At 56.5% G+C, this 12,771-nt stretch overlaps 1 protein-coding gene across 1 annotated transcript in view; it reads left to right on the forward strand.

Moving 5' to 3' along the window:
- The window catches only part of KCNN3 (potassium calcium-activated channel subfamily N member 3), an 81,746-nt gene that overhangs the window by 8,468 nt on the left and 60,507 nt on the right, over window positions 1-12,771 (forward strand). The window contains exon 2 of the mRNA XM_077841381.1: window positions 9,364-9,459. Coding sequence (XP_077697507.1) covers window positions 9,364-9,459 — 96 coding nt within the window. The remainder of the gene's footprint in view (window positions 1-9,363; window positions 9,460-12,771) is intronic.

The raw sequence follows: 12,771 nt of genomic DNA on the forward strand, positions 1-12,771 counted from the left end.
AGCTGCCCGGCAGCAAAGGGCTAACACTGTCCAGACAGCGGCTGAAACTGGCCATAATTGATGGCAGAACTGTTCCAGGAGTGACCCCTAATTGCAGTTAACCCTGGGTGTGCCTTGCACAGTGACACTGACCTGCTCAGAACAAGGTTTCCCATTAGGCATCACCATGGCTTGTGCCATAGCAAGCTGTGGGCTGCATTGGCACCTGGGATGTGGGGGCTCTGCCCTACATCTGGCCAGCAGCCCAGCCAGCCCAGTAGCCTCTTTCAGACAGCCACCAGGACCAGGTGTGCAACGGCAGCACGAGCTCCAGTGTGGTCAGAGGCGTGGCTGTCTGCTGCTGGCACTGCCATTCCCAACTCCATGGGCCCCTTGGGCCAGGGGAAAGAACCCAGGAGCCCTGCTGTGATCAGGGGCAAAACCCCTTCCTGCCTCTTCTGCCCCTCCCACCGTTCCTGTGCCTCATGCTTCTAGACTGAGCTCTTCGGGGCAGGGCCTCTCAGGCCAGACTTCCCTACGCACACAAGTTCCAAGGGTTAACTACAGGCTGGTGGCACACAGATTGAATTAAAGTGGGGTGGGGGATGGGTGGACAGTGTGTGAGGGGGCTGTGTACGCTTCTTGTGGGGTAGCTTGCCTATGTCCACCCACAAAACTGCACCGGTTTCACTAAATCCATTTAAACAGGTACAAGTTCATGTGTAAGCCAGTGATGGGCCAGAGTCCCCTGCCACTGGGCACTGCACAAATGCAGAACCAGAAGGCAGTCCTGCTCCAGACAGCTCTCAACCTGAGGCAGATGGGGGAGAACAAGGAAACAATGAGACCAGGCTGTGGTCTCTGCATAGCAGCCATCTAGCCCTTGTCCAGGTGTCTGTAGGTCTGCGTATGCAGCACCTCGCACAATGGGGCCTGATCCCGGCTACCCTACTGATACTTGGCTGTAAAGCCCCTCTGCCAGTCCCTCTTCTCTGACTGGTTGGACACCATGGGCCAGACCTGGCATAAACCAGCACTGGGTTCAATGAAATGATGCTGATTTAAGCCAACTCGGGTTCTGGCCCTGCATGTAGGGGGAGGGGCTGGAACAGCAGCAGGCCACACTCAGCACTATACAGCAGCAGCTGCATTTCCCCTCCTGATGTGGGGAGACATGGAATTTGGGGCACTGGATCGGGCACTGGCCCATCTGGTGTGGTCTCCTGCCTTGGGTACAGCCCCAGCCCCCCTCCCTTTAGTCATTCCATTGTGCAGTTCTGTGGGTGGCAGTGGGGATTCCTGCCTGACCCCTACAGGTGCTGAGTCTCCCTGAAGCCTGAGGCTGGGTCACTCTGTGTATGTAAATATTCCGACTCGTCACTGACATTCCGTGCTCTTGGAAAGAACCAGCTAGGATGCAAAAACCACCAAGTCAGGGCAAATCTATGGTACTAGCAAGTGAGGGGTGAGTTTCCCCTTGCTCAGCTCTGCTAAGAGGCATCAGCTCTGTCCTGCAGCCCCCCTGCTCTCCCAGTCTTGGGGGTCTCCCACCCCCAGCACCCAAGTCCCAGCCTGAAGCCCCTTGCTGTTCCAGGCTTGAGCTCCCCTGTCCCTGTCACGATGCCCTTTGATCCCAACCTGCGTGTACCATGACTGTGCATTTGGTAGCGAAGATGTCCTGGTTTGCCATGGTTTCGTGTCTCCAGGAGAGACGTTAGACCGGCACACCACAAGGTTGGTGGCAAACGACAGTCCAGGGAGGTTCTGGGCTGCCCGGATGTCTGGGTACCTTGAAAGGGCTGGATGCCGCAGAGGCGGGTAGAGGCAGCAGCTCTGCGGCGGCGTCAGAGCTATAGCTGCCTTGGTGCAAGCTGTACTCTAGAGCCTGCCTATTAATAGCCCGCGTTTGGTCTCCAGCCCTCCTGTCGGCACCAGCTGTGCTATCCAAACAATGGAGAGGCAAGTGCCAAGTTGTGAGGCTGACCACAATGCGTGGCCCTGCCGGGCCGCAAGAGAACAATGCTCCCTGTTCGCCAGGCTGCACCCAGAATAGCGCTCCCGCTAGTTCCAACAGGTTATTTTTAGGACCAGTTTCCTCTTGTTTTGAAATGCTGGTGGGGAGGCGAGCCCCAGGGGAGGATCTAAGAGGGAAGGGGGGTGGATTTTCTATAGGCCACTGGGCTCTCTGCACTAGGCCACACTGCCTACCACTGGACCATGCTCTTCAGTGGCCCACATGAAACAAGCTCGTGGTTTCAGGCCAGTGAACATCCTAAAAAGCATCACTGACTGGCTTCTCTGCTGACAGACATGGTAGCAATGGGGACTGGCCAGTTCCAAAGAGCGACCTGGGCACCTGCCACGCTGGGCTCATGTGCATTTTAATACAGCCAAAGACAGTGCTGTATAGCGTGGATCCAAGAACAGAGGTCAGATGTATAGCACTTACAGGGGCTGTAGGTTGGAAGGCAGTTACACTCAGACTAAGGAGCCTTGGTAGAAATCAGATGGGCAGAAACACTCCATGCGATGCCACAGCTGGGTTAATGCGACCCTGGGCTGGAAGACTGTGGAGAAAGAAGGTGGTGTGACTGGTAAACAGCATTAGTGAGGCCAGTGCCGGAATACTGTGCATTGGAAAGGATGGTGACAGTTGGAAAAGGTCCAGGAGTCAAGGTCTGGAAAACCTGCCTCACTGCCAGACTGAGGAAGCTCAAGCTATTTCACTGAACAAAGCAAAGGTTAAGAGGTGACTTGATCATGATCTGCAGGCACTTACGGGAGTTGGGTGGGAGATGTCAGATGATAAATGGCTCCTTAATCCAGCCAAAGCAGAACATGGTCCAGGGGCTAGAAGTTGACGCCAGACACATTCAGACTAAAAATAAGGTGCAGTTTTTTTCACAGGAGGGTAATGAACCACCAGAACAGCCTGTCAAGGGCTGTGGGGTTTGCCTGTCACTGGGGGAGGTTTGCATGCCTTTCTACCAGACATGCTCCATATGAACCAGACGTTCTGAGCTGGATGCAGGAGTCATTGGGTGAGGTTCTCTGGCTTGGGCTATGCAGGGGGTTAGCCCAGATTATAAGGGTCCTTTCTGGCCTTGGACTCTGTCTGAGGCAGAACTCTCCTTCGGCTCTGGGCTGCTGCCTGCGTGGCAAGACTGAAGCACACTGACCGGGGAAGCTGGCACTGCTGCCTGGGCTGTTCTGCCTGACGCATTAACAGAGGTTTGCCTCCCGGAGCTGGTGTCTTGTGCCTTTCCCCATTGTGACGAAGTGGGACTGTTCTTAATGTTCCCTCTAAATATTGTGGGGATGCCTCAGTTTCCCCTATGCAGTTCTTAAGTATCTAGGGGGTGGGGTAAGGGTGTATGATCGTTGCAGAGCCCTAGAGGGCAGGTGTGTGCAGGGGTCTGGACACAGAATAGCCGACACCCTGTTTCCTGGCCACTGATGGCCTGGGCCCTTCCCCCCTGCAAGGTGAGAGCTACAGGGTTGGAGAACAAAGGACTCAGGTGGCCTCCTGGCCCAGGGAAAGGGACAAAGAAGAGGAGGGGCTGGAGATAGTTTCAGTTTGGGGCTGGCTGGGGACAAGGAGTGAAGTGCAGACGTGGTTGTCTGGCTCACTGTCCCACAAAAGGACCCAGCTGAGGGGTCCTGTTCTCTGCACCTACAAGCTCTGTTTTAGACCATGTTCCTGTCATCTAATAAACCTCTGTTTTGCTGGCTAAGAGTCATGTCCGACTGCGAAGTTGTAGGGCAGGACCCTCCGGCTTCTCCAGGACCCTGCCTGGGTGGACTCACGGTAGGAAGCGCACGGAGGGGCAGAGGATGCTGAATGCTCTGAGGTCAGACCCAGGAAGGGGGAAGCTGTGTGAGCTTTTTGCCCTAGGGACAGTCTGCTCACAGAGAGGAGACTTCCCCAGAGTCCTGCCTGGCTTCGTAGGGAGCAGTTCCAGAGCATCGTGACAACTGGGGAGAGGAAACATGAAGAACAGTCCCACTTTGTCACATCCAGCACTCTCTGCATGAGGGTGGATGGCTGCATATATGCTACCGACCCCTTTGCTCATGAGCCACAGGGGATTTCTCTTAACAGTTTAGCACAGCCGCATGGGGTCAGCGGGGCTCTGATGGAGAAGGGCTTCCCTGCCTGAGTCTCTGCCCTCCACCACAGCCTGCCCACAGGAGCCAGCTTGGGAACTTCCCTGGGAAAGGAGAGGTGCTCCATGAGTAACTCTCCATGAGCAATCAGCTGTTGCTCTCTGCTCATCCCTCAGCAGCTCTGCCTGTCTGTATCTCTCCCATGGGCCTCTTTATCTCCTGGCACTTAGAACAATCCCACTAAATGCCCTGATTTCCTTGGGCTCTGCTGTCGGGTTTATGGGAATTCCCCTCCGGCAGCTGCAGAGAGAAGCCAAGCAGACACAAGAACAAATGGATATAAACTGGCCAACAGGAAGTTTAGACTTGAAATTAGACTAACGTTTCTAACCATCAGAAGAGTGAAGTTCTGGAACAGCCTTCCAAGGGGAGGAGTGGGGGCAAAAGACATATCTGGCTTCAAGACTAAGCTTGATAAGTTTATGGAGGAGATGGTATGATGGGATAGCCTAATTTTGGTAATTAATTAATCTTTGACTATTAGCGGTAAATATGCCCAATGGCCTGTGATGGGATGTTAGATGGGGTGGGATCTGAGTTACTACAAAGAATTCTTTCCTGGGTGTCTGTCTGGTGAGTCTTGCCCACATGCTCAGGGTTTAGCTGATTGCCATATTTGGGGTGGTGAAGGAATTTTCCTCCAGGGCAGATTGCCAGAGGCCCTGCGGGTTTTTCGCCTTCCTCTGCAGCGTGGGGCACGGGTCACTCACTGGGGGATTCTCTGCACCTTGAAGTCTTTAAACCACGATTTGAGGACTTCAATAGCTCAGACATAGGTTAGGGGTTTGTTACAGGAGTGGGTGGGTGAGATTCTGTGGCCTGCATTGTGCAGGGGGTCAGACTAGATGATCGTAATGGTCCCTTCTGACCTTAAAGTCTATGAATTGTGAGCCAAGCCCCATTAGCACCAGTGGCCCTGGCAGAGACATGCTCAGTGGGAAGGCAAAGGGAGATCCCCTACCGAGGCCCTTGCAGCAATGGGTCTGTCCTGGGGCTCTGTGGACAACCCTCTGGGTCCCTTTCCCTGGGTAGATTCTGCCCTGCTTAACCCTGGCTCTGCCCCCCTTTGCAACACTTTTGAGAGAGAGGAAGGAGGGTCTTCTGGCTAATGCCTCACGACTCAGGAAAGCTGGGTCTAGCAGGCTCCCCGGGTGGGTGTCCTGGGCCGGATGGCCTGTGCTTGACCCCTACAGGTAGGGTTAGATGATCTACAGAGCTCCGCTCCTGACATGCTGACCTTGCTGGGAAAGTCAGTGTGTTCCAGTTCCACCTCTGCTAATGGGGAGAATAACCCTGCCTTTGTCGGGAGCTCGTCGGGCAGGGGCTGCCTCGCTGTGGTGTCCGCAGTATCCAGCACAACAGGGCCCCACCTTGGTTGCAGTGCCAGGTGCTACCTCAATGCAGCTAGTGAGGGGCTAGTATCTGTCTGTGGGGTTCCTGACACCAGCGGGGTCCCGGCTCTGGGACGGTTCCTTCTTGTTCTGCTGGTTGCCTTTGTTTTCCACCTTTAGTCTGTCTTGTGACTGTGAGCAAGCCTGGCTGGTAGGGGGCTGGAATTTGGGAGGGAGCACCCTGCAGCTGAGGTCTCCGAGCGCTGTTGCCCCTGTAAACCCCAGGCAGGAGTGCTCGACTACACTGGCCCTGTGCTTAGTAGAGCCAGGTGCTGCCTGGGGCCCTCCCAGCAACTAGGACAGGTAAGCTCGTAATAGGAGGAACGAAGTGTTGTAAGCAAGGCACCCAGAAGCTTGTTTGTCTTGAGAGTGTTGAAGGATGTTGGCTCTGTCAGCTGGAGTGAAATAGGAAGTGGCTGAGCCATAAACACCTGCAGTGGCAGGAGGCCCTCAGGGGACAGTTGCTGGGAGGTGAGAAATGGGCGGCTGGCTGCGGTGTGGGGTTTGCAGAGGGGCTGGGGAGGTGGAGATGGGCTCCAGGTGTTCATAGCATCTGGGGGAGATTAGAGAAAAGCCAGACTCCAGCTCCCCCTGTTGCTGGGAGGGAAGGGGCAGGTTGCTTGGCACTGAAATTACAGTGGGTTCTTATGTGCGCTGGGTGAGGTGAAGTCACTGGACGGCTGCAATAATAATCAGAATGCTTGCTGCTGGCCTTTGTCCCCCCACGGGAGGGGAACCAGCCCTCTGCTAACAACACAGACTACGCTGGGCTGCCAAGACCCAGCTCTTCCCGTCACTCCGTTGGCTGGAGCTGGCCAAGGTCAGTCACTGCCCAGCAGTGACGCCAGTTAGGAGCCCCGGGGCAGCCATCCAGGGCTGGGTGGGGGGAATGAGAGAGACAGTGCAGGGGTCTCTTCTCATGCAGCCACCATGAACACACATGCCTCAGCCCTGTGGAGAGGAAAAGGAGGGAGTGGGTAGGAAGTGAGACAGCGAGGAAAGGAGGGGTGCGGCTGCCTGGCCTTTCCCTGCGGGAGTGCTGTTTGGAGGAAGAGTGGGAAGCCAGGCAGCAGAGACCTGGGGTCTGGAAGCAGCCACTTTGCTCATGGGCATCTAAGGGCTGGTTTAATTTACATTGCATTGATTAGCAGGAACATCTGATTAGACCATCTATTAGGATGCCATATTACAGAGCTAATGCTGAGACTCAGCAGATTGCTGGAATCCCCTGGCTGGCCGAGGAGAGACGTAATTACATCTAACAGCATTTGATTAAAAACCTCATTGAAAAAAGGGCTGCTCTTCCAGATGGCAAATCGATGCCAATAACATCATGCTCCCAGCTGCTGAGCCCCAGGGGGCACAGGGACATGGCTCCCCGGGGACCCCTTGGTCCAGTGGCTGCTCACATAGCCTGGCCTGCTTCCTGGCATGCAGAGGCATGGCTGGGCTTTTGGTGGTGGCCCTGAGGAACCTGGGTCAGATTCCTGTTCTGTAAGTCTCCTTGGTCCCCTGGGCCTCAGTTCTGGGATACAGCAATGTGTGGCTGATGGGAGGCCACTGTGCCACTAGCCTGGATGGTGGGCCTGGTGTGTAGCAGCGGCTGCTGCGTGGGCTGCCCGAGGTCAGGCTCCATAGCCAGGTGGGGTGCTGGCACAGCTGTAAAGCAGGGATCGATAGTACTTCCCTCCCACTAGGGGGTGGGGCTTTGAGACACTAGGGACAGGGGGTGCTGGGCTGGGCAGTTCCCATCTCACTGGCCTGTGCCACCTGCTTCAAAGGTGCAAGGCGCCCCCCTCCCCCCCCCGCCAGTGATGGGGTAACCTGCCCCAAGGGGAGTTCCCTCCTGACCCCCAGTGAGAGGCTGGTTTGTGCCCTGAAGCAGCAGGGCTGAGATCCCTGGATGAAGGCAAGAGAGTGAGTCTACTATCGCTATTCTGTTGCTTGTATGACTGAGATCAGCTGGGTCCTTGGCCTCAGGAAGCTGCTAACCTTGGGGGCACAGTCTGTTCAGCCGGATTGGGGAACCACACCCTGGGCCCCTATTCCCTGGGCCTTCCTACCAGCATGGGGGCATGGAGTCAGCACCTTTCACCCCTGAGCTCGGGCATTCACATGCTGGTAGGTGTACAGCCTGCAGTGTTGTCATGTGTGAGCACCTTTATCCTCACAGCTCTGTGCAGGAGGGAAGGGATGTTCCCATTTTACAGTCTGGAAACTGAGTCACAGAACTGACTGACTTGTCCAGGGCCTCTGTGGTAGACCAGGGACTAGACCCCAGGCCAGCGTCCTACCCACTGCACTAGCTTTGCACTAACCTTTGCATCCTGTGCACCCACAGTTCCGTCAGCAGCCCTTGCTGGGTGGATGTATGAGACGGGAACTGTCTTCAGGCTCATGCAAGGACGCTCTGTTCCCACACCTTGTCATTCTCACTCTGAGGCTTCAACCTGGGGGGCCTTGGAGCTGTATCTTTTTTCCTCCCAATTGCAACAGCAAAAACAAGCCAATAAGTGGTGGTTTGATGCATCCCTCCATGCTGATGGATTGTGTCATTACAGCCTGAGACTTCCCACTGTAAAACACACAGCTGGGGGCCGGTAACTTGTGAGGCTGCATCCAGTGCTCACATATAAACAGTATTGACTGTTCCCCAGGCACCAGGCTGCTGTCAGCATGAGCTGCCTGAACTCCATTAGGAGTGAATACGCAGCTGGGGGTGGCTGTGTGGGGTGGGGCAATGGTCGGTCTGAGGGTGAGGGGCACCATTGGGGAGTGGAGTCAAGCTGGGTGCAGCGAGAGACAGATGGGCCATCCCCAATGCCCTGTCCCAGCTCTGAGCCCCCATCGCATTACCTGCAGAGAACCTCCAGTCTGGCTGCAGAGTCCCCATCCTGCTCCTGGGCTGTCAGCCCAGCTCACCAGTTGCACCCAGGCTGCCGCTTGTACCCCTCCTGCCACGGTGCCAGATGGGCTGGGTGCTGGGCTGCCGTGCACTGTCCCAAAGGAACGTGGCATTATCGCAGCGCTAAGGGGCGCAGATGAGACGAGCTCCTGTGGCTGCCAGCTCTCTGAAGAGCAATATCTAGTGGTCGGTGCAGGGAGGGTCAGTCTTAGGTTCTCGCTGCGGCCCGGAGGCAGTGTTGTCTAGTGGCTAGAATAGGGCACTGAGGATCAGGACTCCTGGGATCTGTTCCCAGCTGTCGATGACTTGCCATGTGGCTCTGGGTGAGTCACTTACCCCATCGTTCCTCAGTTTGCCCTGAGAAAAGGGGGCAGGATGAATTAGTGCTTGTGACGCACTCGGAGGGCCTGGGGTGGAAGGGAATGCAGAGGCACAGGTATGGTTTAGTATTCTCAGCTGGAGCACCCTGTGCTCGGCCTCCGCTCCCTGCTCTTCTCAGTTGGGTGGCCCATCACTGAGTGGGAGTGTGACCCCCAGATGGGAGAAGGGGGGTTGTTGTGCCGGTACGCTTGGAGGAGCTGTACAGAGTCCTGGCTGAGGCTGTGGGCTGGGGCCAGACAGCAGGCATCTCTGGGAAGCTGCCTGCAGTGGGTTGGGGGAGTAGGTAGAGCACATGCTGACCTTCCGGGCTCAGGAACAGGGGTGGGGTGGGCAGATGCCTCCACCTCACACCTTGCTCTGTGGTGATCCATGTGCCCGCAATTTCCCCTGTAACGATGGAGAAAGCAGAATGCCTCCAAGGCCCGTGCATTCCCGTCTGCCCTGGCCCATGGACCCAGTTCCCGTTATGTCTCGGTGGGGATGGGGTGATCCCTTCCTGGCCCTCACTCCTCTAATGCTTTCTCCTTCCTTGTCCTACAGGAGTCCATGTTTTCTCTGGCCCTGAAATGCCTTATCAGCCTGTCCACCGTCATCCTGCTGGGCTTGATCATTGCCTACCACACACGGGAAGTGCAGGTAGGTCCCCCTTGGGGCGGGAGCTCCTCCAGAGGGGAGAATCCTGGGGAGAACCAGGCACCTTTCAAGGCATGTCTGCGTTCGTGGTGGTGATGAAGCCGCGTGTGTGTGTTGGGGGACATAATGCTGAATGTCCCCCTTGGAGTGGATTTGCACCATCTGTGCTGGACACGGGTGACAGGGATGCTGCAGAGATCGCCACCCTGAGCCTCGTTTGAGAGTGCAGTGCAGGGCCCCCTCCTGCAGCCGCTCAGTGCCAAGACGGGAAGGGCCAGGGTCTCCGAAGAAACTCAGCCAGCCATGCTGGCTCATTCCCAGAGGACACCTGCAGCCTGTCTGGGTGCTACACAAGCTGCACTAGCCCAGGGCCTCTGGAGCGGCGACTCCCTGCTCCAGCCTTCACAGCCCGTCAGGAGCCCTGCTGCTGCTCTGTGGTAGGTAGAGGCCATGGAAAGCAGCTCTTTGCCCTGGAATCCAAGAGCGGCATGATCCTTGAGCAGGAGCAGCAGGGTTCATGGTCCCAATCTCCGCGTGCAGCAGGTTTCATACCGCAGTGCCTGGAGTGGGGGGTTCACATGTCTGGCCACATGGCTGGCCTCATTGAACTGAGAGGGCCAACTGCTGGTTCCCTAGTTGGCCCAGCCATTGGCTCGCTGTGTGACCGCCTGCAGGGGAAAATGTGTGTGAAGAGAGGTGATTGGAAAAGCAAACTTCCTGTACTGGGTGCCAGGCCAGGCCATGGGTCGGCTGGGCTGGGAGGGAGCTTTGCTAGTGGAGGGGCTGGGAAGCCACCTTCTGCCTCAGCTGCTCTGGTTTAATGGTCCTTCCCACCAGGCTTCCCGGGAGAGTGATTGTATTCTCCGCTGTTTGATGCAGGGGGATGCCAAGGCTGCTCTAGCTGGGAGCTGTCCAGCAGCAAGTGGCTGGGCCCGCCCTGCTCTCAGCCTTTCCTCCAGGCTGGCTGCGGTATCGCATACGGTGCTGCAGGAAGGTGAGGGACCCCTGTGCAGGGGAGAGCCGGGGTCTGAGTTCCACTGACCTGCGCCTGATTCCTTGTTAGGCTTAACTTCTACCTGAGCTGGTCTCACGCCTTGCAGGGGGCTCAGGCCAACTCTGAATGGAGTAACCGTGAGCCTCGGGGGCAGAGAATGCGTCTGCACAGGCCGTGAGATGGGGAGCCTCCGTTCTACGTGGCCAGCCTGGACTTCAAAGCACCATATGGCCGTCAGGGAAGGGGCAGGGCTGGATCCTGTGCTGTACCCAGCAGGGGAGAGGGCAGCAAGAGGCTTCAATCCACCTTGGTGCCTCCCTGGCTGGTACTGACCTGGTACTGGTGCGTAAGTGGGAGCAGCCCTGGGGATGCAGGTGCCTAATGCCTGATCCAGTGGGAACCATGAGAGAGTAGCTCCCTTCCCCCATGCTGGAACCCCGTGCCCAACCACAGCCGGGAGTTAGATTGGTGCCTGCTCGTTCCCTGGAGCAGCCCCAGAGGCCCGACGCTGAAACCTGTACGTGGGCTGCTGTGTTTTGAGACACGTTTCTTAGGGAGTTAGTACCTGCCCGCTCCAGAGCAGCGCTTTGCTGGGGAAACAGGGCAGCGCTGCTGTTCCAGTCAGCATGGATCCGAGCACTTCCTCCATGCTGCAGGGCACAGGCTGCTCCTGCCTGAGAGTAGCTTCCCCTTTGCGCCTCAGCCTCACCGATGCTGCCACATGTGCTATGTGAGAGTCTGAACAGGCAGGCAATATCCCCTCCCCCCATCAGCAGGGCCTGCTGGAGCAGGAATAAGTGGGCACTGCTGACTAGCAGGGGCTCATTACAGCATCTGGTGAAGGAAGATCTAGGGGGTGGGCTGAGCAGACCTGACGGAGGAACAGCCATGCCTGGGGAGAAGTTCTGAGATGAGCTATGTTACATTGATGTGGATTTCTTTGTTGATAAAACCATATCCAGGAAGGTCTGATCACACACTGCATTTGGGCGTTGTCCAGGAGCCTGGGTGGGAAAGGCGCTTGCTCCCAGGGGATGGGTGCTAAACTGGGGCTGGGTGAGGGAAGAGTTCATCCATCGCCTAGTCGCGTTTGTGCTGAGCGGGGCTCTGCCCAAAAGGGAGATGTTCTTGGGGCCATGTTTGGTACCTGGGAAGGGCCTACTGTGGGGCTCCCTGCCTACCACGATGGTCCTCCCCTTTCACAGGGGAGCCTCAACACACACTAGCCCTAGACAGTGGGGGACAGAGATTGGGAGCAAACCAACGTCCTCATCCACAGTCTGTCCCAGCAGGCTCCAAACCTCCACCAGTCCCCTGAAGCCCAGTTTAGCCCTGACGAGCTGGCCAGTCCAAAGCGGCTGATCTTGGTATGGAAGAGAACTACCCATTTCAACCCCCAGTGTTTGGCAGAGTTCTGCTTCCTGGCTCGAACGCTGTTCCTCCCCCAGGCCATGCTGCCTGTGGTTACCAGTGTTAACTTTACCCCCCTTCTCTAGTGTTGCCTCTTGTGCCATGGTTTCAGGATTCAGCAGCCACAAAGCCCACACTGTGCATTGGTGATGGGGTTCTCCTGGGCTCGGGGTGTCATTTTTATGTTTCTTCACGGAAGACTTGGCCGTGTTCAGCACAGTCAGGTCATAGCCTAACCAAGGCAGCTCCTAGGAGAGCAGAAAAGCCCCTTCTGCAGCAAGGAGGCACTTTATGGAAATGTCTGATGGGAGAGGATGGGAGCCAAATGGAAAAGCGAAGAGGGGCACTGGGAATAGATCCAAGCCTGAGCCAGGAGCCTGCAGCTCGGCCCCAATTTCTGTGGAACAAAACGCTCTGTGTGCAGGTGAATTTCTGGTTGTGCTTTGTACGAAGGGTCCGTTCCTAGAGTTTGCACAGGCTGGTAACTGGCTAATCAGGTCTTGTGCATTGTTCTAGAATCTCACAGGCCACCGGGCTGCTGAGAGCCCTCGGGAGCTCCTGCTACTGATTGGCTTGTCCCCATTTCCAGCACTGCAGCTCCTGTCGGTAGCATCTCTTCATCACTTATTAACCCTTTGTAAATGGAGCCTTCCCACACAGAGGGACCAAGCTCCCCTTGCTCCGGCCTCGGGAACCTAGAGATTGCAGACCGGGTGGGACCAGAGGTCCATCCACACCAACGTACAGACTGACCCAGGCGCTGCAGATCCCTGATTTTTATTTGTAGTGTTATGTACCTTTGCCAGTGGCAGAAGCCCATGAGTGTCTGTAGAGGTGGTGCCAACTCAGGCCTCCTGCACTGGGAGCATCAGCAGTCCTTGCCCTTACCTTCCCTCCCTCCCTCCCTCATC

This window comes from Eretmochelys imbricata, chromosome 24 (genome assembly GCF_965152235.1).
Source record: "Eretmochelys imbricata isolate rEreImb1 chromosome 24, rEreImb1.hap1, whole genome shotgun sequence".
Taxonomy (NCBI): domain Eukaryota; kingdom Metazoa; phylum Chordata; order Testudines; family Cheloniidae; genus Eretmochelys; species Eretmochelys imbricata.